Here is a 24032-nt window from a genome sequence, read left to right as displayed (position 1 = left end):
GCTCCTTCCCCCAGCTGGTTTCACTTCTACAAAGAAAATATTATAAATCAGCCACCAGATGTGTACAGCCAGGAGAAAGGAGAACACTCCTTCCCCTGAGAGGGAAACACTGCAGCACCTTTCCTTGTTTTGGTGTGGTTGTTTTTTTTTTTAAATGTCACACCAGCATTCCCACCATATCCAGCAGAAGCAGGGACCAACACAGACTTTCATGTAGCAGAATTTTGATGAACAGGCAACTGGTTCTAGCTGAGAAAATGAGGCACAATTAATCTTTACAAATTATCTCTCCAGAATGGCTGCCATTATGCAGGTACACTTTGCACAGGATCGGCCAACCTGAAACATCTCCACACAGGCATCGCTACTTGGAGAAACCGTTTGTTCTACGGTGCTAATGATTCTGAAGAGACAAGGAGGATACACCAGCTACGTGCTTATCAGCATCCAGAGCTCCTCACCCCTTCCTTCAGTGTCAGGCAGCCGAGGAAGCTACACTTCAGAATCTGCAACAGAAGCACCCACCATCCCCATAAGACTCCCCTCCTTTTACGAGTAGGAAATTGAAGCAGCAGTATGTGGGAAAGAGTCAAGGATGCTGCCAGATTTCCAGAACCCTGGTTTTGCTCAGCCCCAACATCATCCTCTTCCCCAGGGAGGACACAGAGTATCACACATAGCCGGACCCAGCGTGTACACAGGCATGAGGCAAACAGAATGCAGAGCCATGGATAGCTGAACACTTGCAATACTGGGCCAAATGCAGTTGGCCTGCAGCGAGTTCAAGACTTCTCAAATGCTAACAATTTCTTCAATAAACAGTCTCCTCCCCCAGTCAGCAGGACAGCTGAAAAGCCTGCTTTGGCTTCAGCAAAAACAGCAAGAGAATCACATCTCATGTCCTGGAAGACACCAGTGTTGGCCCCACTAACACAGGCAGTGTGGCAGCAGGAGGAAAGTAAAGCAGAATTGCTTGATAAAAGTCTCAATCTCTGCACAAAAAGGGATAGCCCTCCCCAGGCCCCACACAGTCAGGACTGCCATCTTATGTCTCCACTCTCTGCACACCACTGCAGGAACCACAGGCAGTCCCAACAGTACACTGACCGTCTGCTCTGAGCATCACACCAGGAACCAGCAGCATACGATTCTGCTGCTTGTTCTGGTCTCTGCCCTTCTTTCCCACTCCAGGAAACACTGACTCGTTTTGCTCATCTCTCGGGGCCTGTAAGAGTTAATATTTGCCATGCTCTCTGAAAAAGTGCCAAGCATTTAATCTGCAGTATTCCTGTTTATTATGCCTGTTGTACCAAGCCTGCCACTGTTTCACTGACTTGCGTGTTTGTCTGAACAAGGTCAGTCTCATTAGTTTACATTGTCAGACGGAGCATGGGAGAAAGATCCTCAAAATCTGATCACTGAGGCAAGTGCTCAGAAAGGAGCTTAGCTTATAATTATTTAAAGGTCACAGAAAATGTCTCTCTTTATCTGTGAGCTGCTGCAGAAGCCCATAATTGCAGCTGGGAACAGAAAGAGCAAAGCAGCTAGAAAGTTTAACATAAACAGGCAGAGGAACAAGAAGGTGTTTGGCTGCTGACATGTTTTTATCTTGTGGGGCTGGCTGCCCTTCAGTACCCCACAGATGCCTTTTCCTGATAAGGGACCAGAAGCCTGCAGGGTGGAAATGAGAGGGGTCGTACAGCAGCAGCAAAGGACCTTGGGTTTCTTACCCGACAGACAAAGCATTCAGGGTGCCACAGAGTGTTCAAGGCAGAGATGTAATTTTCCAGGATAGCCCGGGCACAGCCTCCACACTTGGGAGCAAACATATCAAAGTAGTCCTTGCGGCAATAGGCTTTGCCATCCTTCTCATGAAATCCTGCCAAAGGAAAAGAGGGGCAAAGAGCATCAGCACCTGATCTTTACCTCTGGCCAGCTAAGCTCTGCAGTGTAACTAGTGTGGGTAGGATCATCCTTTCCCCTGCTAATACACGCAGCAGGCAGCTGCTCCTCGCTCTGCTGCCCTTCCTGTCCCATGCACACACGTGCACACTCTTCCTCCCTCCCCAGGGAGGAGATTACTGGTAGCATGCTTCCCCCATAAACAGCTATAGCCCTTGGAACTTCCATCTCCAGTACTTCCCCTGTCACTTCCAGGCTGTCCCCTAATAGCAGCTCTGCCTTACACACTTGTCTGCAGTTCAGGGAGCAGATTGTTCTCCCCTTGCATAAACCAGCAATACCTTCAGGTCCAAAGAAAGCTCCACACTGGGCACAGAAAAAGTGTTCAGGGTGCCATGTCCTGTCCAAAGCAGTCACCACTTTCTGTTCAGAAGAAGACACAAAGTGTAAGTAACGTAAACGATGGCTTCAGTTTGGAGGCGAGTAAGGGGGGGCTGGGTGGGGGGAAGAACACATTAATGTTGGTGCTGACAAGAGCATGCATTAAAATAGACTGTCCTTCAGAGAGCTGAGGCAATTCTCCCCTGCCTCAGGCTCGTTAAGGCTTTCCCCACTGCTCACGGGTTTTTTTTTACCCTAAAAGGATCTTAACACACTGCTTCCTCCCTTATACAGGGCCCCGTCCAGCTCTCAGGACTAGCACTGGTGCCTGTTACTACATGCTACCAACAGACAAAAGCCCAGGACTCATTACTGGAATGATGGAGCCATGTGGGGTTCTGAAGGAACTTCAGCGAAGGTAAGGAGGACTAACTCCTCTCACTAGTGTAAGAATTTGACTGGGCCAAGTTGTTTCCCTTTCAGAGCCAGGGGAAAGGGAAAATATAAGCCCCCAAACAAAATCTTCCACCCAGAACACATGGGTGGAGTTTTTAAACACCCAGACCTGCAGCGCCTTGCCAGCACCCTTAAACCCGCCAAGGAACTCACATCAAGGATCGGCCCGTTGCAGTAGTAGCAGCGAGGAGAGAAGAGGTTGTGATAGTCCTTCTCGCAGTAGGGCTGACCATCCCGCTCAAAGAAGTTACGTGACCCAATCTCCTCCTGGCAGTGGGTGCAGACGAAGTGCTCAGGGTGCCAGGTTTTCCCCATGGCTGTAACTACCTGTTGGGAAGATAAATTATGAAGGACAACTCTATCTCCCTCTCCCCTAGACCACATGACAAGTTACCAGCTGGAGGTCAGCAAGAATGACAAGTTCTACTACTTAAGTGAGCCCTGGACTGGGGTAGCATGAAAACTGAATTACCTATCATCTCAGGAGAGGGCAGTCCCTCAAGGGCAGGGTAGAGGTCACTGGAGGAGCTTACAGCGTACCTAGCCAGTGGATAAATAGAGTACTTCAGTTTCTCCAGCATCTCCAGTCTCTTCAGCCTCACGAAACAGCCCTCCCCATTACTCCCAGCTGCAGCCCAAGATTCAGCAATGTGACAGCACCTTCAACTCACCTGCCCAGCGATAGGCTTCTTGCAGGCCCCACAGACACCTTTGGCAACCGTAGCTACACCCAGTTTGTTCAGGTCAGACTGGAGACTTCCCAGCATGGTGTCCAGCTGACTGCCAGGCTTGGAGGCTGTGGATGGAGGGGAGCTGCTCCCGGCTTTCCCCTGCGCCATGAACTGCAGGGAAAAGAAAACAAAGACCGTAAGGTGAGTGTGCTGCGCTCACAAGATAAATGCCTGCTGTTGTCGCCAGTGGCTCCTTTGCAGAGACAGACAGGAGATTGCTAGGAGACAGCTACGCTCTCTGCAGAAGCCAGTGAGAGCCAAGATCAAGCACACACATGTATTCTGCCCATGCAGAGACATGCAGAGACCCTGGGATGTATAACAGCAGAGCTGTGAACTGATGATTTGATTTTCCTCCACTGCGTATACAGCAGCAGTCACCAGCACGTCCCAGGCAGTACAGTGCTCTTTAAGCCTCTGCCAAATATCACCCTTTACCTCATCAGTTCCTGGCCAGCTGACAAAGCAGAGGCACCATCCAGAGGGGCCCTTCCCCTTGACCTCTCTCTGTTCCTATGCTGTTGCTCTCTCTCAGTTGTCACTCTCTGCTCTGTGACAGAGATTCCTCCCCCCCTTCCTCATCTCGTTTCCCCTTCAGTTAGAGCTATCTCCTTTCCTCTCCCTCCTTTTGCACCACCTTCTGCAGATCTTTCTGTCATGTCTCCTCGGCCCCCATCAGGTGGCTCTCATCCCACGCCTGAGCTAAGCAAGTGGAAGCAGGAAGAAAATAACTCCCTTTTCAAGTTGCCTGCTGTTTACCTACAGAGAGGGCAGTGCATCCACAGCAGAGACCTAGCAGACAGGACTGCAACAGAGACTGCCACGTCTATTGTCAGACCGCTGGAAACGCATGGAGGTGGGGGGAAGAGGACTAAAATACTTTTCTCAGAGGCTGTTTCTGAAACACTACCACTGTACACACAGCTTGGAAAGGCTTCACAGAGGAGGGGGAGAAACGTTTTTAGGTTCGTAACCCTGTGTTACGAGAGAACAAAGCGTATGTTCTCTTTGGCCACACAGCCCCTGTTGCAGACAAACCACAATAATCAAACACAGAGCACTTTAGCTGACTTCGCACTGCTATAGCTACTGTCAGGTTTAGAGACCCAAAGAAGTCCCTCCCCAAGATGTTGGTATGGAGCTCATGTTTTCTCTTACTAAGGGGATAGATTAAAACGGACATAAAATCTACACTTCATAACAACCCACCAGCCTGCTGCCAGCCCGGCCAGGAGAACAGGGACACGCTGAAGTGCTTCAGAGCCCTGGCAGAACCTGCCCTTCCAGCCACAGGAGGAGCTCTATTCCCCATCCTGCAGCTGGCTGTACTTGCAGTCGACTAGTTTACTCAATGACAAACCCTGGTTTCTACTTGTTTGCATAAAAATTCTCATGACATCCATAATTTTAGCTTTTTTACACTCACACATACAGACACTCATCAGCCTTGCCTTGCATGCAGCATGACTCCCAAGGGAAGCCAAGGCACAGCTTTTCCCTTCCTCTCGCCTCCCAGCCAGCCCATAACGAGCGGCCAGGCCAGCCTCTCCGAGTCCAGCAGCACAGAGCAGCCTCATCACACCCCCATGTCCCGAGCCTAAAACAAACCCTCTGCCACACAGCAGTTACTTGCTACCAAAGCGTTACGGTGACTGTCTCCAAAGCACATCATTGCAAAGAGACTTCTCACAGAGAGAAACAACAGAGCTTTGCATACCAAGCCAGGCCAGAGTCCCAGGACAAAGCCAGGGCTTCCTGCACAGCACAGCAGCAGGAAAAAGGCTGCACCTGCACCATGTCAAAAGAATTGTATCTTCTCTCACTTTAACCAGGGGCTTGTGGCTACCAGGCAAGGGCAGGCACACATGCCACACATGAAGGATAAATACCATCTGGACAGAAAGGAGATGAGATTAATTCGACATGTAGCAACAGAGCACTTCACCCTTGCCTGTAGGGACCACATACTCCTGCAAGCCACAGCTAATGTCAGTACAGGCACACCCACCTGTGCCCACTACAATTTCTAAAAGTACAAATTCTAAAATCAAGCCTTCTTGAGAGCCCACAGATGAGTCCCTACCTGAAAGAGCTTTGCTCCCACCTCCTGCACACAGTGCCTGCTGTTTACAAGGGACACTCAGCACAGCAGCCACATAAATTCATCATGCAAAGGCTCTTCAAATTCCCACCCTTCACCCATGAGATCTGCCATCACTCAAGTCCAGTGAGGAGCTCTATGAGCAGCAAACCATGCACTACAGGACATGATCTACATTCACGGCACTGGGAGCTTTAGGAGCAGATCCCAGCAGCATCTGCAGCACACTCATCAACCAGAAGAGCACACCATGCTGAGAAAACAGAAAGGAGGTCCTGCCTTCTCAGGGGCAGGGGGGCCCAGGGGTGCATGAGCAGCCATCAGATTGGCACTGTAGATGAGGGGAGAAGCAGAGGTCACCTGAAAAGTACAACAGTTCAAGATGCAGAGGTGTTTCCTTGTTCACTGCTTGAGAGTCATTGCGTACACGTAACATTGCACACCACTGCACTGCTCTCATACATTAAGACTTCTCACCATCCTAGGGCTACAGCTCTTCCCTGATTGTAGCAGGGAGATGCAGAACACAGCTCTTGATCATGTCATCTCCCCCCCAAAATCCACTCGCCCTGTGGACAGCTGTCCTTGCTCCTTCCAGTATCAAGACTTTTCCATCTTTTACTCCCCCCACTCCAACTACAGCCTGTGTTTCAGAGTTAGCTTCTTCATCTCAGAGGGAAATCGAGTCCCTGCTGCACAAAGTGATCATCAGGACAGACAGGAACCACACACCCCCCAACAGGTTACTGCACAGACATGTACTCTGCAGTGCCAGACAGGCAGCAGCTGGGATTAGATGTTGCCAATGACTCCTCTCTCCTACCTAGCAGTTCAGTACCAGCCTTCACCTGAACATTCTATCTACTGAGCTATCAAGTTGGGAGCAGTAGCTGGACTGAAAAACATGGCTAAAAAAGCAAACCAGAAGAGAGAAGCCTGCCTGCATCTGTGGGAAGAAAGCTTCATCTTCAGTCTGACAGCCAACAGAAACAACTGTCTTGGTGCTAGGGGTCCAGGTCTGAGGAGAACAGGAATGCCTAGGACCTTCAGAAGGAGAGGTGCCCACAACAGAAAGCTCATGATAATCATCATCAGAAGTTTCCCACTGGAAAGGAGGCTGGGGAGGCAAGCTGAAGGAAGAGGAGGAGACTAGACTAGAGGCTGGGGTAGATGGCACATGGGAAGGCTGAGGTGGGACCGGAAGGAAAGGTGCAGGGCCAGAGACATGAGAGGGAGCAGCATTAGCAGGGACTGTCTTTGCAGCTTCTTTGGAAGGCTGGAGCGGGGGAGAGGCTGGAACAGAGACCGTCCTCCTTGGGGGAAGTGGGGATTCTGGAGGAAAAAACACCTAGAAAGACATGGAGGAACAAGAAAGGTGAATAAATCCAAAGAGGAACCCACAAGCACTTCCTGCAACAGGAAGGTTTATTCTTACCAGTACGTTAATCTAAGAGTAAAAAGCAGCCAGAAAGAGAAGGGGAACTAGAAAACATGTTTCCCTGTGTAGCTCAAGGAAGAGCACCATCTTATACCCAGAACTTCCTGCACAGGTACAGCACTGGGGAAAACAAAGCATGCCTCTGACAGGCTTCCCAGTGTGGTTTTAAAAATAAGCCCCATGTGGACATTTGACACGTGGTAGTAGCTGACTGCCCAGACAGATACCAGCACCAGCACCCTCAGATCCCACGCCGATTCTTAAACACCAAGAACTAGGGACCCACATGCCAGTTCCCTTTTCAGGCCACACAAGGGTGAGCAGAAAGCGTTAGTTCTTCATTTCATGTTGCTTAGGTCACTCAGAAACTTAATCTGCACCTTCACACAATGCTATCTGGGCAGAGGGACATGCTGGAATTTCCCAGCATGTCCCTGCCTTCTACCTTCTCTACTTGCTGTCCACTGTTCTGCTCTTCCCCTGGGGGTCTGGAAGTGTTAACGACCCCCTCTGTCAGCCAGTCACCCTGGTTTTTCCATTCTTCCTGTTCCTGTTTAGCGATGCCCAGTCTGTCCTGCAGCTCTCCAGTCAAGCGACCTTGAGACTCAGTCTTGTGCAATACGCCAGGACCTAGTTTACGCCTTGGAGAGAGGTCATGATACATTGGATGCACATTCGCTGTCTCTTTTGTCCTCTTGATTAAAGATTTAATCTAAATGACAAAGGTAATAATATCAGCAGAGAAGAGCAATGTCAGAGCAAGCCCCAAGATGCAAGAGCACAAACACAAGCCATTAGTGACAACTGCAAACAGGAAGAGTGATGACATTTATTCCACAATGCCAAAACTCCTCTTGGCACAGCCCAGAACAGTGACTCAGTGCAAGGAAAAACCCCGTAAGGATAATCACAGCAGCCAAAAATAACTATCTAGAAAAGGAAGGGAAAGATTAACCAGCAGGAAGCCAAGATAGGAGGTGCAGCATGACCACTCCACTGAGCATTAAAGAAACCTCAGCATCGCAAGGACACAGAGCAGCCTCTCTGCATTTGCCCTTTACAGGCATAAGATGCTGGGTCAGAGACATCTGGTGCACAAAATGTCCTTCTAGCACTGGAAGGAACACTAACAGCTCCAGTAACGAGACCTAAAAAGGTGAGCACAGGAGGGGAGCTGCCATCCCAAGTCAGGAACATCCTCGGTGGAACAAAACAGTCATTTTAACTTTTCAGAGGCCCTCTGCGGACTGAGCCTTACCCCAGTTAGGGAACAAAAGTCCATTTCACAGGGAAGTCCCTACAAACTGCCATGCTCCGTGCTGCTAACTGACATGCAGAAGAGACCACAAGATAAAGCAGAGGATTTCAAACCTCTGTGACATGCAGCTGTCAGTAACATTGCTCAGAGCTGCATGCTGTTAGTGTGGGTGAGCCAGGCACACTGACACCACACAGAAAATGTTAGTATGCTGTCAGAACAGTCTTAGCTAGGACTCATCCTACTCCTCCATTCATTCAGTGCCTGCCTGGCCTGATGCAGAAATCCTCTCAATGGGTGGTTTAGAGATGCATGGCAGGTCCCATTCAGGTTTCCAAATGTTCTCAGGAGATTCCAGAGTGACTGCAGAGCTTCTGAACTGCTCGTTTTCCTGCTCTTCTCTGGCTTTGTTCATGTCAGCAGTACCTGCCTTCCTAGGAATTCTCTCTCTGCCCTGCCTCTTCTTGATCAGATCAGGACAGCCATCTACCTTGGTTTCATGCAGTACTCCAGCTTTTAGCTCCTGTCCTTGCTCCACTACAAAGCCCAACTGGTTTTTAGTGTCTGGGAAGACATCCCACCGATCCAGGGCAACAACAGAAGGTTCATACACAGGATTCAAAACACTGTCATTCTTTGCATGTACCTCTGGCACTTGTGCAGGCAGCTCCAGGGCCCACAGCTCATCTAAAGCTGTTTCTGTACTTCTGCCCTGGGAAGGAAAGGCTGAATGGTCCCTGAATGCTCCCTGTTGATCCAGCTCTTTAGGTATCTGCCCCTTCCCCTGACCATTTAAAGCACTGGAAATTGGTACACTTGAGATTCTGGGGTCAGTTCTCTGCTCCTTCTTCTCAGTCTCTTTTGCTAAATCGTACTCCAGGCCTTGTGCCTCTACATTAGCAGATCTACACAGAAGTTCCAAACTGGAAGACGGCACAGCCTGGGGAGCATTTCTAGAAGAGTCAGGCTTCCTGCTCAGCCGACTCAAGCTTGCAGAGGTCATCTGCTCCCTATGAGTAGCATAACCAGAAGAGACCCGTGGTGGGGGCACAGGGGCTGTTTGTGGCAAACAGGGCACACATGGAGGAGCAGCAGAATGGCCTGAAGTAGGCAGAACTGCAGTGTTACTGCCTTCCTCAGTGCACAGGACTGCTGAGGGGGCAGATCCTGGCACTGCAGAGCCCCCACTCTGACTTGCAGAAGGGTGTTTGGAACAGGACAGCACTGTGAAACTGTGAGGAGTGTTGCTGGAGTCTGCATTTGCTGAACTGGGAAGAGGTTCTAGGGAAGGGTCAGAAATCAGAGACATAGTGGAACTAGTCTGCAAAAAGGAGACAGAAGGAATAAGGAGATAAAAAGATAAAGACAGAGGTAAGGGGAAGAAAAAAAAACAAAGAATTAAGCATTATAACAATCATGACCTCCAATTCCAAGAGTCACGCTGATCCAATGCCTTACTTCCAAGAGGAAGGAAAACGAGATATCAAAGAGCAGAACCAGTATGACATTGTGCAGCTACTCATATGAGATTATAGGAGATGAAGTTCTACAGCCACTGAGATTATTTTCCTATGCCCTCCTAAGTGATAGCTGATGTGTTCATCTGCAGCCATGATGGGGCATGCAATGGCCACTGGGAAGCCAGCTACCAACGCAGGAATGTCTAGACTGTGAGTAAAGGTCACGTTACCTCACTCAGTCAGGAATGTAAATTTTACACTTCAAAGCTGAAAAAAGCAATCAATGAATAGAACAAAGCATGACATTTTCTTCTTGATACACTAATAAAATGCTCCAGTTGACTGAGTTCATGGCAACAAAAACAAAGCTTCAGGGCATTCACAGCAAGAACAGATGACACAGGCTTTGTTGTATTCACATCACTAATCTCACCTTGGGCATGACACACTGAAGCTATACAAGTCTGTCAGTCACTCCATGCCCCTGTAAGCATTGCTTAGGTGGCTAGATTAGCCTCTTCCCCTTAAGCCAAAGCCTCCACATTTACACTGTAATAAAATCAATATTCATTTTGATCCAAAATACACTAACAAGAGCAACTGATACAGAGATTTTAGTTCTCCTTGACTTACCCGGTCTTTTGAAAACAAAAGATCATGGGTCCTCTCTTCCCCATTTTCAGTGGTTCCTGGCTAAACTCTAGGAGGCAAACTGGCATTACTCCTTTTTCTTAAAAAGGGAAAATCAGAACAGTGGCTTGGACAAGTTTGCACAGCAGGTCAGCTTAAGACCAATGCTGAGCCCTCTCGTTTTTAAAATCATATCCACAAGGGATTTCCAAAACCAAGAACTATCAAAACCTGCTCTGATTCTTAGTCACATTTTCCAAACAAGCTTCAAGAAGCTAGATGTTTATGCTCCAAAGTAGCTGGGCACATAACTTCTTAAGCCCATGTATGGCATCTCAGTCTCTACTTACCTTTTAGAGGTACTTATGAACAAAAGCATAAAATTAACCAGAACGTGCACTAAATCTGCCAGCAGATGGAAGAAATATATACCTTCAGCTGACCTAAGCTGCTACCATCCCAAAGGATCAGGAGCTGGCAAGCAGTCACACATTTGTGAAGTCACAACAGTAGTCCTGCAGGGAGACCATGTTCAAAAAGGAAAGAGCAATAGGGGACCACAATTCTTTACAGATTGCTCCTCCCCTTGACTAGCACAGCAAGACCCACAGTTACAACAGAGAGGAAAAGAACTAGCAAGTACATCCAATAGTAAAAATGAGGGCATTTCCCAATATTGCCCCCCCTCGTATTTTGCCTAAGCTGGACGCACCTGTAAAAGTAACCTGGTTTTATGATGTGGTTCACACTTAGTTTCCTGACTCCCTAAAATGAAGTCAGACATTTTCAAAGCACGACTAACATTTCATTCAAAAGCAAGTATTTCCAGCATACTGAAAGCATACTAGCTCCAAAATAAGAGCCATGATTAAACACTCAACAGTAACAGAATAGTTAAATACAAACATTTAGCTATGCAGTAAGCAGGTATTGTATTACACAGAAATGGCAGAGGTTGGAAAAAACAAGTGCATTAAGTAATTTCAGTGTCCACTGACTGATGAGCTAGATAACCAAAATCAAATGGATTCTGTAAGCAAAAAGAACGAGCAACTCATTAAAGCGAGCAAAAGATGATAAAAGGGTAATGTATCAGTCTGTAATAGCACCTTTTACTCTGGGCTCCATGAAAAAATCAAGTATCAGTACCTCCACTCCCCCATCTACTGCAACTTCTAGTACACTTCTAGTAGTACCAACTACCAACTCCAACTAATTACACATCATAACTTGGTTTTTCTGTCCTATTTTTTGCAACCACATGCAGGTCTGGTACCCGAACCTTTTATGCACCTTCGCAAAGTCTCCACTTCTCTCCCTTATATCCTGCCACCGGTAGAGACTAGAAACACATTTTTACAGACAAGCTAACACCACTATTTGGCACAAATAGAGGAGGTAAGAACAAAAAGGACCGAAGGGAAAATGAAGCAACCTGGGGGACAGGAAAAAGGAAAGTAACCATTAAAAAAGTTGAAAATGTCAGTGACAATATTAACAAAAGGAAAACAATCACAGAAACCATGTTCTTTGTGCTTCAGGAAGAATGTTTATACACAAACGAGTTCAACGCCTCACAAAAATACTAACGCTGTGTTCATAAAGCCCAAATCTCAAGATCTTGCTGCATGTTCACTCTCAGAGCTCAACCAGAAACTAAGCCAGGAAGGTGGACAGTATTACAGAATGCAGATAGTCTCTGTCATGCAGGTTTTATTGGAGTTGCACAAAGATTCTAAGGCCTTTTCTCAAGATTGCAAAGCATCTGAACACCTGCACTTAAACACATCCGCTCCTTGTATCTTGCAAGGAAAACATGTGCTGGGCAACATCATTCTTGATTGCCAAGAGCTCACCTAGGAGCAAAGGCCATAGCCAAACCACACCCAAACTTGTTTTCTGAGCCCTGGTAAAAGCAGCAGGGGCATGAAGCCATAGTGCTCAAGCTCCCCCAGCACGTGGAAGGAGCAAGGCAGGGTACGCCAGCAGTGCAGGTGGGAACTCTTTCCAGCTTCACAACAGTGCAGTTTTTCAGCCAGACTGAACAGACACTTGTGCATATCCTGCACTCTGCTCTAAGACTAATACAGAGAAAAGAAGGCAACACTACGCTCCCAGTATTTGCAATTGACTAAATACACACTACAGTAAGTCTAGAGAAAACAGTAACTCCTAGATTCTCACAACATGCAGTACATGTGCCAGAAATGGCAGCCTGAATTCAATTCCAGCAAGTGCAAGGCAAGCAAAGTCCCACAGAGCATGCATGCTCACTGCTGGGTTCTGAACTCATGCACTTGGTCAAAACTCCAGGTATTGTAATGAGCTTCACAAAACCCAGCGCACACATCAAAAACACTCACAGGAATGGTAGAACAGAGAGAACAACAAACAGCAAAGCTGTAACTGAATGGCCTGTCTACCTCTCCTCACAAAACATTCCTCAGCATTAGCTGTCCCACCTAAAGTCATGGTAGGAGGAAGTAAGAGTTCAGCACAGACAAGAAACACCAAGCATCGGAATTTTCCGTATGAGGAAAAACCAGAGTTAGGGACTTTCTTAGGATTAGAAAGCAGACTTCATGTATATGTAAGAAAGGCAAACCCAACAGCGATAACAAGGAGAATGTGTTAGATATTTGCTTTCTACACCTCTCTCAGAACAAATTTAAGTGACTAATTCAGTAAGGCTATAAGCAAAGCAGATGAAAGTAGAAAGTAAGAAAAAAATATTTCTCATTTTGCTACTATTACAGGTAACTGAAGTGTCATGAAAATAAGCTGCATAGTTAATCATCTAATGCAAGAATGATAACAGACCTATGTGAATAAAGAACACGTTATCCAAGTACATACGCCAAGTGCTTCACATATCAAGATGACTGTGGGCAAGTTACTCCTGAGCTTACCCTGTAATTGGATTTTTATGTGCTACTTGCAACTGAAATATCAGTTCTCATCCAATACAACAGTTCGATTTTTAAACAAAATTCTGAATAGTATTTGCCATTTTCTGCCCGCACAAGAAGCTCAGACTTTAATCCCATTTTGAAGTGACTAAGAGAGACTGTTTTAAGACGGAACTCTATGAAGTCTCCAGCTGCCTGATGCAAAGGCTTCAGTGCTTACACCACAGATGTCTGGAAGATCCTCCTCAGGGAATGCACATCAGGGTAAAAATGCACTCCAAAGAGAAGAGCCTGGTCTCTTTCAGTAAGCAGACTGGTGTCCCATGCTCTCCTACTTTTTGTTATGCTGTAGTACAGCAAAATAATTCACCTCTTACTGAGCAGTAATTAAGCTCGTTATCTTTGGCAAACAGACAAATTGCAGAACCAAAGGAAAAACAGACCCCAGAACCACCTTACCCTCCCAGCAACAAGAATTTATAGCAGTCGAGAACACCTGCAGCAGCACTCTGAAAGCACAAATACCACCACGGGAAGTTTCTCAGAGCAAGTCTGGGAGGTGAAGAGGGCATTCTGGAGACCAAACAAGGTCAGCAGATGTGGCTAACAGGCAAGAGTCTGGGGGTGGGGAGGGACAAGACGAAGCACTGTCCTAACAGGGTACCTTGAAGTCAGAGAGAGATGCCATCAGCTCATCCAGTTCTCGCGTAGCTGAAGAAGCAGATATACGGGTCTGCTGCTGACTGGCGGTGACTCGCTGGGGGCTGCTCACCTCGCCTTGGCTCACAGTGATTGCAGGGCTGAAAAGGTGGGGGGTGGGGAGGGTGGGAGGAAAAGAAAAAAAGAGTGCATTTAAGCCTGGGAGAGCACTCCTAGACCCAAAGTCCCACTGCTCCACCAGGCAAGCACACAATGACAAGTTTCATCAGTGCTGCCCACCCTGGCCAGCCCTTCCCCAGACCCAGCTTCCACAACACACAGACCCCTGTCTCTCTGCCAAGTCTAACACGAGTATGTACACACACGCGCGCCATCCATTAATGGACAATGACCAAAAATTCATTTTGTCAGACAGTGGGTATTTGTGATCAGCTATAAATCTGAGTTTGAACAATTCACCTCTCATAATATAACATGTATTTTTCCACACAGGAGTAGATAAAAAAGCACCAGCATCTTCATGTGCCTGCTTGACTTCTGACCCTTTAGACAAAGCCCATCTTCCATCACTCCTGCAGCATCTGCCCCTACACTACAGTCACTATTGCCACAAGAGCCTGTCCCACGCCACTCAAGCCAGCAGCCACCAAACCACTACTCACACTGGACTTGGCACAGAGCTCTCCAGCTCATCCAGCAGGCTCTCCACGCTGGGACGCACATCTTCAATCCCACGTGCACCATTTCGCTTTGGCTTTTCTTTTGTAGGGGGTGCAGCCTTCCCTCCCACAGAGCTGCTGCTGCTCTCTGGGACAACATAGTGAGGTCCAGTCATGCTGGGCAGTGATGGGCTTCTGCTGGCTTCATCTTAAGAAAGAGGAGCAGAAAACAGCCATTCAGACTCCTAGGTCCATACATACATGCTAATCACAGGCAAGAGCAACAAAATCACAGGCAAGAGCAACAAATTGTCCAGAAATCTTGTGGAGCATCCATCTTTGAGGCTAATCAGAACTTAAGAGCACAAGGGCCTGAGCAACCTCATCTAACTTTGGAACTTTAGTTAGAGCCAGTTTTGAAGCTGGCCTCTCTTTGAGCGGGTGGTACACCACAGACCTCAACAGATCCCACCTACACCAAATCAATCTTCGATCAGGGGCTGGAAGGGTCTCCCCTCAGTAAGGATGTTGGAAGGAAAAAGCAGATTATCATTTTAAGAATCACACTATCCACTCATACCAAATATCTTGCTATACCTTACCTGCTGGAAAGCCACTTGTGGGATTATGTTGAACAGCATTCAGTTCCAGAAGAAGTCTGTCCAATTCTGAGAGGTTGCTGCCCAGAGAGGAGCTAGTCATTGTAGGAGATGGTTCTGCAGACTTCTGCTTGTTTGGGAAACTAAAGATAAAAGGGTAGTGTGAAACTTCGTCTATATACAGCAGAAGGATGGAGAGAAACTTACAATAGGTTCACAAAGTTTACACATGTATTCTTTTCAAGCTGATGCTTTTAGTTCTGGAGGAAAGAAGATGTGTGCTTTGTGAAATGACTACAACACATCCACTGCTTAGCCACATCTTCAGTTGTCAGTTACAAAGAAATAGAATTGATGGGTGGGGCCTCAGATTTTACAACCACGTGCTGCACAGCCCTGTAGCAAAGAGTTAACCATCTGCAGATCCAAGATGCACAGAACAGCCCAGAACCATTAGCTTGCATACAGGAAAATGACTTGTTTCTGCTGACATCACACCAAGCAGCAGAAACCTCCTCCCTGAAGCAAGGGAATGCACGGCTAACACAGACTGGAGAAAGAGGCAAATTACAAACCTCAAGGTATCAACAAGAAGTCAAAAGCAGCAGGTTATATTGTGGTAGCCTCTTGCAGCACTCAAGGTCTCTTTTTCAAGTCCTCAAACCTTTAATTTGGGGAACTCTAATTTTTAAGTAATTTGAAACTATTTTCTGCTGTGTTAAATAAGCAAGGCTTGAAAGACGTTTACCTGTGCACAAGTGTGTATAAAACACTGCCTGCAATAATTGCTTATCCTATACAGGTGTTCCCATTTACTACATACAACTGCAAACTGTTTCAAAGCAAGACTTAGCACCAATGCAGTGATTTTTTATGGTAATTACAGTCTTCCCATCATCAATGACAAGGCAATTATTTTCTTCTAGTTTTACATATAAAAAAGTAACTTCTAATGCTCTAGACGTTCTTATTTTATCAAGAAGATACTTTCCAAAATGGGAACCTCTGTCTTGTGCATACTATTACGTTAAGCTCAGGAAGTTAGTATGTAACAGGCTTTAGGACTCTGACACTGGAACACCTGTGACAATTACACAATTCCATAAGGGCAGTTATTATCTCTCTCTTCAAACCAACAGCAAAAAAAAAAAAAAAAAAAAAAAAAACCACAACAGAAAATCCAAAATGCAATCTGAGGAGGGCATACTTCATCCCAACCCAAGCACGCAAGTCACAATTCACACCAGGCCCTTGGTACAGGAGGACTTACAGCTGTAATTACCTCTATTTTGTATAACTGCATGCAGCCATCCGAAAAAATTGCAATTACTGCCTCCATTGGCCCACCTCTGGATATGCCTGCCTCTACCCAGAATTAGTTCTGGTTGAAAGCAGCTTCCTGCTCAGCAGAAAGAGCTAGGCATGGTTACAACACAACACCAGAGAAACACCAGTCTCCACACAGTAAAAAGGTACCCAGGACAGAGTGCACTGTAGAGGGCCATCACAGATGAAGTTCTGACAGCCTCTTCCTCACTCACCCCCACATCAGCAGAAAGTTCTTGTCTATACTGTACAGGCCGCTACTCCAACCTCTCAGTGTAAAAGCAGCTGTCTTTGTGAGTATAAACTAGTTATCTAACTATCAATCCACTACTGAGATTAAGAGTTTTAAGAAGTTCTAATTTACTTGAAAATTCATGTCACTGCACATCCCGCTAGGCCTCAGGTAACTGAATCCCCCAGGATAACTGACCCAAAGGCCACCCACCTCCTAAAGAACTTTTGTACTGCTTAACAGGGGGATGGATTTGTCATACTTGTCTCTGGATTGTATCCTTCACAACACAATCCAGATCCTGCTCTGTCTGATGGGTCTTAACCTCTTCTGCAGCTGGAGCAAACCAAAGGGCCAGGTCAATGTTTGAAATGAGTATGAAAGTTACAGTGGCCTCTTACAAAGAGGTAATCAAAAACTACACAAGGCAACATAACATACTCAGGGAGCACTGTTTGTTTCCCCTTATAGAAGGCAGCACGAGCAACAGCAGGCTCAAGTTGTGAGCCAGGCTTCTCTCTTAACAGGGACAAGATACCTGTAGACGTGTTCCTCTTCACTGGCACGGGGAGAAGGAGAGCTGAGCCCGTCTCTAGGAACAGAGGCACTGGAGCTTTTGGCACTACAGCTGTATATAGGAGACTGGGACTGAGGCTGTGGAAATGAGATTTGTATTGGAAACAGAATACAAAGCAAATGTACACTACTGCACTGCAGCCCCACACATGGATAGTGCAGAGCAAAGCCCTGCAGAAGAAGAAAAAAAAAACCCCACACTCTGCTATATAGCCAAACCAGCCTCCATCAGATGAGCTACACAAGGAAGAACTGTTCTCCACTTGCTTCAGATTTGCCTATGAGTCGCAGATCTGTGCTGGAAACCCCCAGTCTGATTTCCACAGGCTACAAGACAGATGACTAACACTAGTCTCATCATACTACCATTTTCTCGGAACAATGACAATGGGTTTCAAATTATTTTTTGCTCCAACTAGTTAGTTCTATTAAAAATCCACACCTCTGTCCATTTCCCCACTCTGTTCATAGCCAAATTCATCCTCGCTTCTCGCTGTTCCCTCCTCTCATCTACTTTGCGAGATACTGCACACCAACAAAACAAGCAAGCACCCTCCCCATCCACACACATTCACTTACCTGCTGGTGGATGTATCTGGATACGTTGGGTTGCCACTGGTCTAAGGGGTCAATCACAGTGCCATTCAGGGCCTCATTGGAAGGTGGCGGAGGCACTGGAGGTGGCACAGCAATCTCCTGATATGTGTGGTTTCCAGTTGGATAGGAGTAAGGCGTTTCCTCCGTTAGAAACACTGGTCGTTTGGAGATATGTGAGGTGGTGGATTCCAGGTCTGCCAGTAAGGCATCTGCAGGAAAGCAAGGAAAACAAAAACAAAGTGGTAAAATTCTGGACTACAGCTTTTTCTTTTGTCTCATTCAGGATACCTGTATCAGGTGGTCTTTGGGAAGACTTCGTCTATACTAAATGCCCTGAAAAACATTACTGCAGCCCAGGACTGAACAGGTTAATCAAACTTCTCGTACAAAGAAAACGCCAAGAGGTAATAAAGCAGCCAGAAAAACAATGTCAGTCTCAGATTTTTGTCTTAACTGGAAAACCACCCAACAACAGGGATCCGTTGTCTCATTGCACCCTGCACCAGAGCAATGTAGGAGAAACCTGCCCAGAGATCAACTCGCAACAGGATATTGACACAGACTAATTACAGGCTCCACATCATCACAGAATCATTTACTGTGGCCGCAGGCAGTGCTTTCTGCAGGAAACAAGATCGCAGGAGGGGTTTTCTCCAGAGTCTAAGGTAGGGAAGAAGCATGAAACTTTCAAATTAGTCCATCAGTGCAGCAGGAGTATGCCTTTCAGTTTTCCTAACAAAAATCCCCCTCAGCACATCACACAAATAGTTAACTAGTTTCCAGAGGCTGCCAGGTAAATGAAATTTCTTCTCCTGGAAACAATTCTCAACTTGCTGGGTGGAGACTGCTCACAAATTCCTGAAGAGAAGAAAAACTTCCATCAGCTAGAAACACCGTCACTCATGCCAGGCAGAGGAACCCACGTCACACAGTTAGCACCTCTCAGAAATCTTAAAGCAGGAAAAATGCTCTTCCTCAGAGACGGAGCATGAAAAGGCATTCCCACATTTCTGGATTCCTCCCTGCAAACTATCCTCTGCCCATCCCCAATCCTCTGCAGTGACTCACAGGCAAAACCTGACGTGTTGGACCTTCCGTCCTGTAAACCCACCCTGCGGAGCCCACTGCAGTCCCTGGTGGGGGAAACTCCAGTGAGCGACTGCAAGTCTGCACTGTACTCACTTTCTAAAGAAAGCCTCACTGGCCGAGTGCCCAGCTTTCCACCGGGGCAGCAAGCTCTAGTGCACACCTCTTTAAGGCTATTAAGAGAGGATCTGGTTCACTAGGGACATCAGCGCTCTCCGCTGTAAAGAGCATCAGAACATACCTGGCAGGTCCCTTTGGAGATGTGGAATTCAGCCAGACAACAGTAACACAACTTGGGCAGAATTATGAGAGGAGGCTCTCCGAAACCTCCTGGATCTCCCTCCCTTCCACGCAGACCTGACTGTCTTCAGGCAGTTTCAGTTATTGGATCTGTCTTTCTCCTCCCACACACAGCAGGTACCTGATACTCAGGTTTGGGGTGTGAGGGCTCAGCCTGAGTGTAGCCATCCTGCAGTACCCTCCATCTGAGTCACAAGGAGCTGAAGTTACCAGGTGGCACCAAGAATAGCAACTGAGCAACTGCTTGCCCTCATGGCTGCCTACCAGCTCTACGAGGACAGCTCAAAGCCACTTCCTGAGCAGGCCAGGCCACATCAGCCAATGCACTTAGCAACCCTTCAAGAAAATGTATTAAAGGGTCAAATGGAGGACAGTACTATTGCATTACAAGATGAGGAACGTGCTTTTTATATTCACTCTCTTCCACAAAACAAAGCATCACAAAAGAGAAGCAGCAGTCCTGCCCTCAGAGAACAGAATACAGTCATTAGCAAATTAAAGACTGTGTTAAATTAATTCTATACACCTTCCATTTCATCAGAAAAATGCTCCACATTGTTTAAGCCACAAGCATCTTCCTAGAGGAGCCAAAATACCCCAGAAGCAGATTCTCCAAAGGGATACAAGCTTTCCGCAGCTGGGGAAAAATTAACTTAATCTTTTTAAGCAAAAGAACAGCTGGTGGATTCCAGGGTGAATGGCACATACCTCAAGGGAACTGCTGAAGAGCTGTGATTCTTTCAACCAGACAGGTCCTATGACTGGAGGTTTCGTGCACACAACCTCCACGAGAAGTGCTATCCGAGAAGGTGTGGTTTTTGCTTCTCCCCACCAATGACAAAGGCAAATCAAACTCCACCAGGAAGCGAAAATCCCATGAGGGTGTCGGGCTCCTCCAACCCCGCAGACAGGACCCAAACCATTTTACCACGCTCCACCCCCAGCCCTCACTGCAGGACAGGCAGATGTAACCATCTCGCCACAAAATTTGCCTCCTCTGCTCAGCAGTCTGCTGAATGAACCACTGGACAGAACCCCACTGATTTTTATTAACAGCACAGAAGTGAGTTCAGCTAGATTTACTGGTTTATTTTTACAAGTCTGCAAGAGAAGAGGGGTCTGGAAGTAGCAGGAGCACTCTACCCCCAGGTTATGAAGGAGTTAAGGAGGAGACATTACAGTTTAATGATTAACTTCCCCCATACCCTCCCCCTTCCTGACTTGAGCAAACAAGGCAGAGCTGAGGAACGGGAAGCAGAGGGAGGAGAAAGGGCTGGAGAGAAATCACTCGGTTACTCAAACTGCACTTCAACTTTACAACTGATATCGAAGCAGCTGCATGAAGGCACCACCCTACCCGGTGGGGCAGGAAAAGGAGCAAGCCGGGAGCAGGCCAGGCACTCACACACCAGTTTAGGGTGGCAAAGGACCCCTCCTTGTGCTTGCTCACCCCCATGTTCTGCAAAGCCAGGGTCCACCCTTTCTCACGACCCAGTCACTCCCTCCAAGCTCACAGCCAGAGGGAAGGTCTTCCCTATCTGCGTCCATCCCCGTTGCAGCTTCCAGCCACACAAACTGTTCTCTGACCCAATCCCACCAGCAACTACAGTTCCCTGAAGTTTTGCCAGACTGGGAAGTTGCACCCCATTCAAAGGGTCCAACAACGGCAGCAGAACTTCCCCGAGCAGTGCAGGGCAAGAGCAGTGGTGCCTGCTCAGTCCACCCCACCTTGTGGGGCTTCACCCTGTGAGAGGGAAGCGGCTGCCAGCTCCCTTGGAGGTCAGCCTGAGGAGTTTTGCAGTCCAGAACTGACTGAAGACAATTAATCAAAACCTAACCAAAGGGATTAACGTTTTGGTTTCCGTGCAGCACCTCCTCCCAAGAGGTCCCAAAAGTGCTGCGCACTCAGGATTTACGCAACTTTTTAACAGTACCAGAAGACGCTGAGCTAAAAGATGGGGGGAAAGAAGGGATACATCACTCACACTCTTTCACAAAAGGGACCAGGCAGCTGTAGCCTGATTAACTGTTAACAAAGATGCTGTGCTTTGAGAAATGCTGTGCCTCACGTTACAGGATTGAATTCACTACAGTGACCGCTCCCTAAATAGAACATTAAATAAATACTTATATAGAAATATTAAAGGTTCGATTGATTTTTTGGATAATGAAGCATTCCTTCCCAAGACAACTCCTGAGGGACACTGCTGCAGGAGATGTAAATGAACCAGTTAGCCCACCCCAACCCACAGGAAGCAGTTGGCAGGATCATCCTGACACACTGATGCGGATCAGATCACACAAGCACCCACCATCAGAGGGCACCACGACATCCTTACATGGACAGAAAGATGAAACCCGCCAGGGACAGCTAACTTGGCAGGAACTTCACCTCACTTGTTCATCCCCACAAAGTCAGGAACCTGTCCCCGTTTTAGGCACACAGAAACTTTCTGCGGGTGCCACGTGTGCTGCACCTCCCCACGGAGACATGCATCTACACACCAGCACACACTGCAGCATCTCGGACTATCTGTGGGAACAACCACACACACTGACCACGCCAGTTTTACTGCTGCCTCAAATACTCTCTAACATACTATAGACACAGCTCTAGGAAGCAGAAGCTCCCCAGGTTAGAAGATCAGAGATTCATTTATCTCTAGAGGACAGATATAACCATTTTGTACCAATAAACTAAACCAGACAGGATTATACTAGATCTTTAAGCCACTGCTCCTCCACAAGACTGATCACCCCTCCTTCCACTCTCACCCTACAAGAAGCTCCTAACACAACCCACAGACAAAATCTCAACTCACAGACACATGCATGGAGCAGAATCACAAACTCACTTCCAAAGGCTCAGTAGGGCTCAAGGTACCTACAGACATGGGTGATGCACACAGAAATTTGTATTTTCCACTCTATTAACAGCATGCTGCTCAGTGGGACGTGGAAGAGTGAGCGATACTTGCTGGAACACCACCAGTCCAGAGAATCCTGCTTATTATCATATGCTGGTGCAGTCACACAGCTAATAAAACCCTAACTCACTGTCCAATGCAGCACGGTGCATCTCAACACATGCATGCCTGGGTACTCTACAGGCTCAGGTAACTTGGCCAAGCTCCTGGTAAAGCTGCATGCCAACATGAGACAGAGGCACAGAATGACAGAGTCCTCCTCCCTCCACTGGGCAACCCAAAAACTACACACTCAATTGAAGTAACATTCAGGCCAGAAAGATACTCAAACCACATCCTCCCCAGTATGGGAGAACATTTGTGTTTGCCTTCAAGTGGCTTTTCTACACAGATTTTCCTGCGGAGGAGGGGCAGTTAAAGAATGGTACCACATGTGATACCTTTGCTGCTACAGAGCACTCCACAACATCTGAAGGTCCAGCCGCTTTACTTTGCCTCTCTCTCTCTTCCCTCCCTTTTGCCAAAAAACATTAACTATGACACCCTTTGTTTGGATTTTGGTCTTCAAATCACACACACAGCTCTGCATATACATTAGACACGTACAAGTGGCCCTTAACACCAAGTGCATTGCTTCAAGCTAGTTCCCAGCATCTACCAAAGTTCAGCTAGTCATTTAGACAGGCTGGGACAAGAACACTCAAGCTGACGTCCAACGCATTGAACCACTCAGAAAAAAAGCCCTTTTACCACGAAAATCAGCAAGATGAAAGAGCAGTACAATACCTTAGGGTAAGTCCCATTTACCAGTTCAAGGTGCACTGAAAAAGGCAATCATCTCCCAGGTTATATACTGCACATTCCTGCGCTATCTCACCAGCCCACACCTCTGTCAGGCCGAGAAACAGTTCATGCATTCCAGGGGCTCCGACTTAGGCTCCTTCACCATCACTGCATGTCAGCACTCGCTGTCCTGCAAATGCAGTATCCTCCAGCCGAAACGGCCTCATATGCAGCTGCAGGGGCACATTCTTCATCCCAGGTTTGTCTGATAAAGAGCAGTAACACCAGCCAAGGCAGCACAATGCAGCTCTGAGGTACAGAACAGGAAAGGATAACACAGGGGCCCCTTTGTACTGATGCACACATCAACCTCCTTTTCTATAAATCTGAGCTGCACTTAGTCCCCTTAAATAGAGTGAAGTTACGAATAGGAAAAATATATAAATATTTACATGTATCTTCCCATGCATATCAGAACATACTTTGTTCACTCCCTTCTTCTTGTGCCTTCTGTGTATCTCAAAAATGCTCCTGGGATAAGGTGGGACAGTGAAGCAGAACAGATCATGAACTAGTTCTGAAAAAACCTACGTGACAAGGCATCAACAAATTCACATTTGCCAACTGGCATCAAGCAGCTTTTTAATGCTAATTTTTCCTCAAGTAATAAATAGTTTTCCACTACTCATAAGCAGTCTAGGATATTTATTTATTTTTAAGTGAGGCAATTTAGATAAATATAAATTTGCATTCCTCTGTTAAGGAGAAGCTGCCTACTACTATGTCCAGCTTAACTCCAGCCTGTGCTAGAGATACACAACACAGTGCAAAGGTGATGGCATTAGTGCCAGAAGAGAGAAAACTACCTCAGATTTCCATACGCAGTTCATCTCTCTTAACAACTGAGCTATTAACCCATGCTGACACAGCAAATCAGAAGCATTATCAATATAGTAAGTAGATCAAAAGGATAACCGTCAAATTTTCTTCTCTCTCTCATCTACTGCTGGGGAGGAAATGG

The 24032-nt window shown here is 46.9% G+C and overlaps 1 protein-coding gene across 4 annotated transcripts in view; it reads right to left on the bottom strand.

Moving 5' to 3' along the window:
* The window catches only part of PXN (paxillin), a 51903-nt gene that overhangs the window by 3831 nt on the left and 24040 nt on the right, over positions 1 to 24032 (bottom strand). For 3 of the 4 annotated variants that reach the window (XM_055706243.1, XM_055706251.1, XM_027814000.2), the window contains 9 exons: positions 17898 to 18124; positions 17281 to 17396; positions 15188 to 15327; positions 14589 to 14793; positions 13931 to 14066; positions 3411 to 3581; positions 2893 to 3066; positions 2244 to 2325; positions 1731 to 1879 (listed from right to left, as the gene is read on the bottom strand). In XM_055706243.1, the coding sequence (XP_055562218.1) occupies positions 1731 to 1879; positions 2244 to 2325; positions 2893 to 3066; positions 3411 to 3581; positions 13931 to 14066; positions 14589 to 14793; positions 15188 to 15327; positions 17281 to 17396; positions 17898 to 18124 (1400 nt within the window). Of the gene's footprint in view, positions 1 to 1730; positions 1880 to 2243; positions 2326 to 2892; positions 3067 to 3410; positions 3582 to 13930; positions 14067 to 14588; positions 14794 to 15187; positions 15328 to 17280; positions 17397 to 17897; positions 18125 to 20009; positions 20142 to 24032 lie in introns of those variants that run through there. The other variant, XM_005445277.4, reaches the window with a different exon arrangement.

The sequence above is a fragment of the Falco cherrug genome, chromosome 1, assembly GCF_023634085.1.
Source record: "Falco cherrug isolate bFalChe1 chromosome 1, bFalChe1.pri, whole genome shotgun sequence".
NCBI classification, from domain to species: domain Eukaryota; kingdom Metazoa; phylum Chordata; class Aves; order Falconiformes; family Falconidae; genus Falco; species Falco cherrug.
This window is presented reverse-complemented; position numbering and strand designations above follow the sequence as displayed.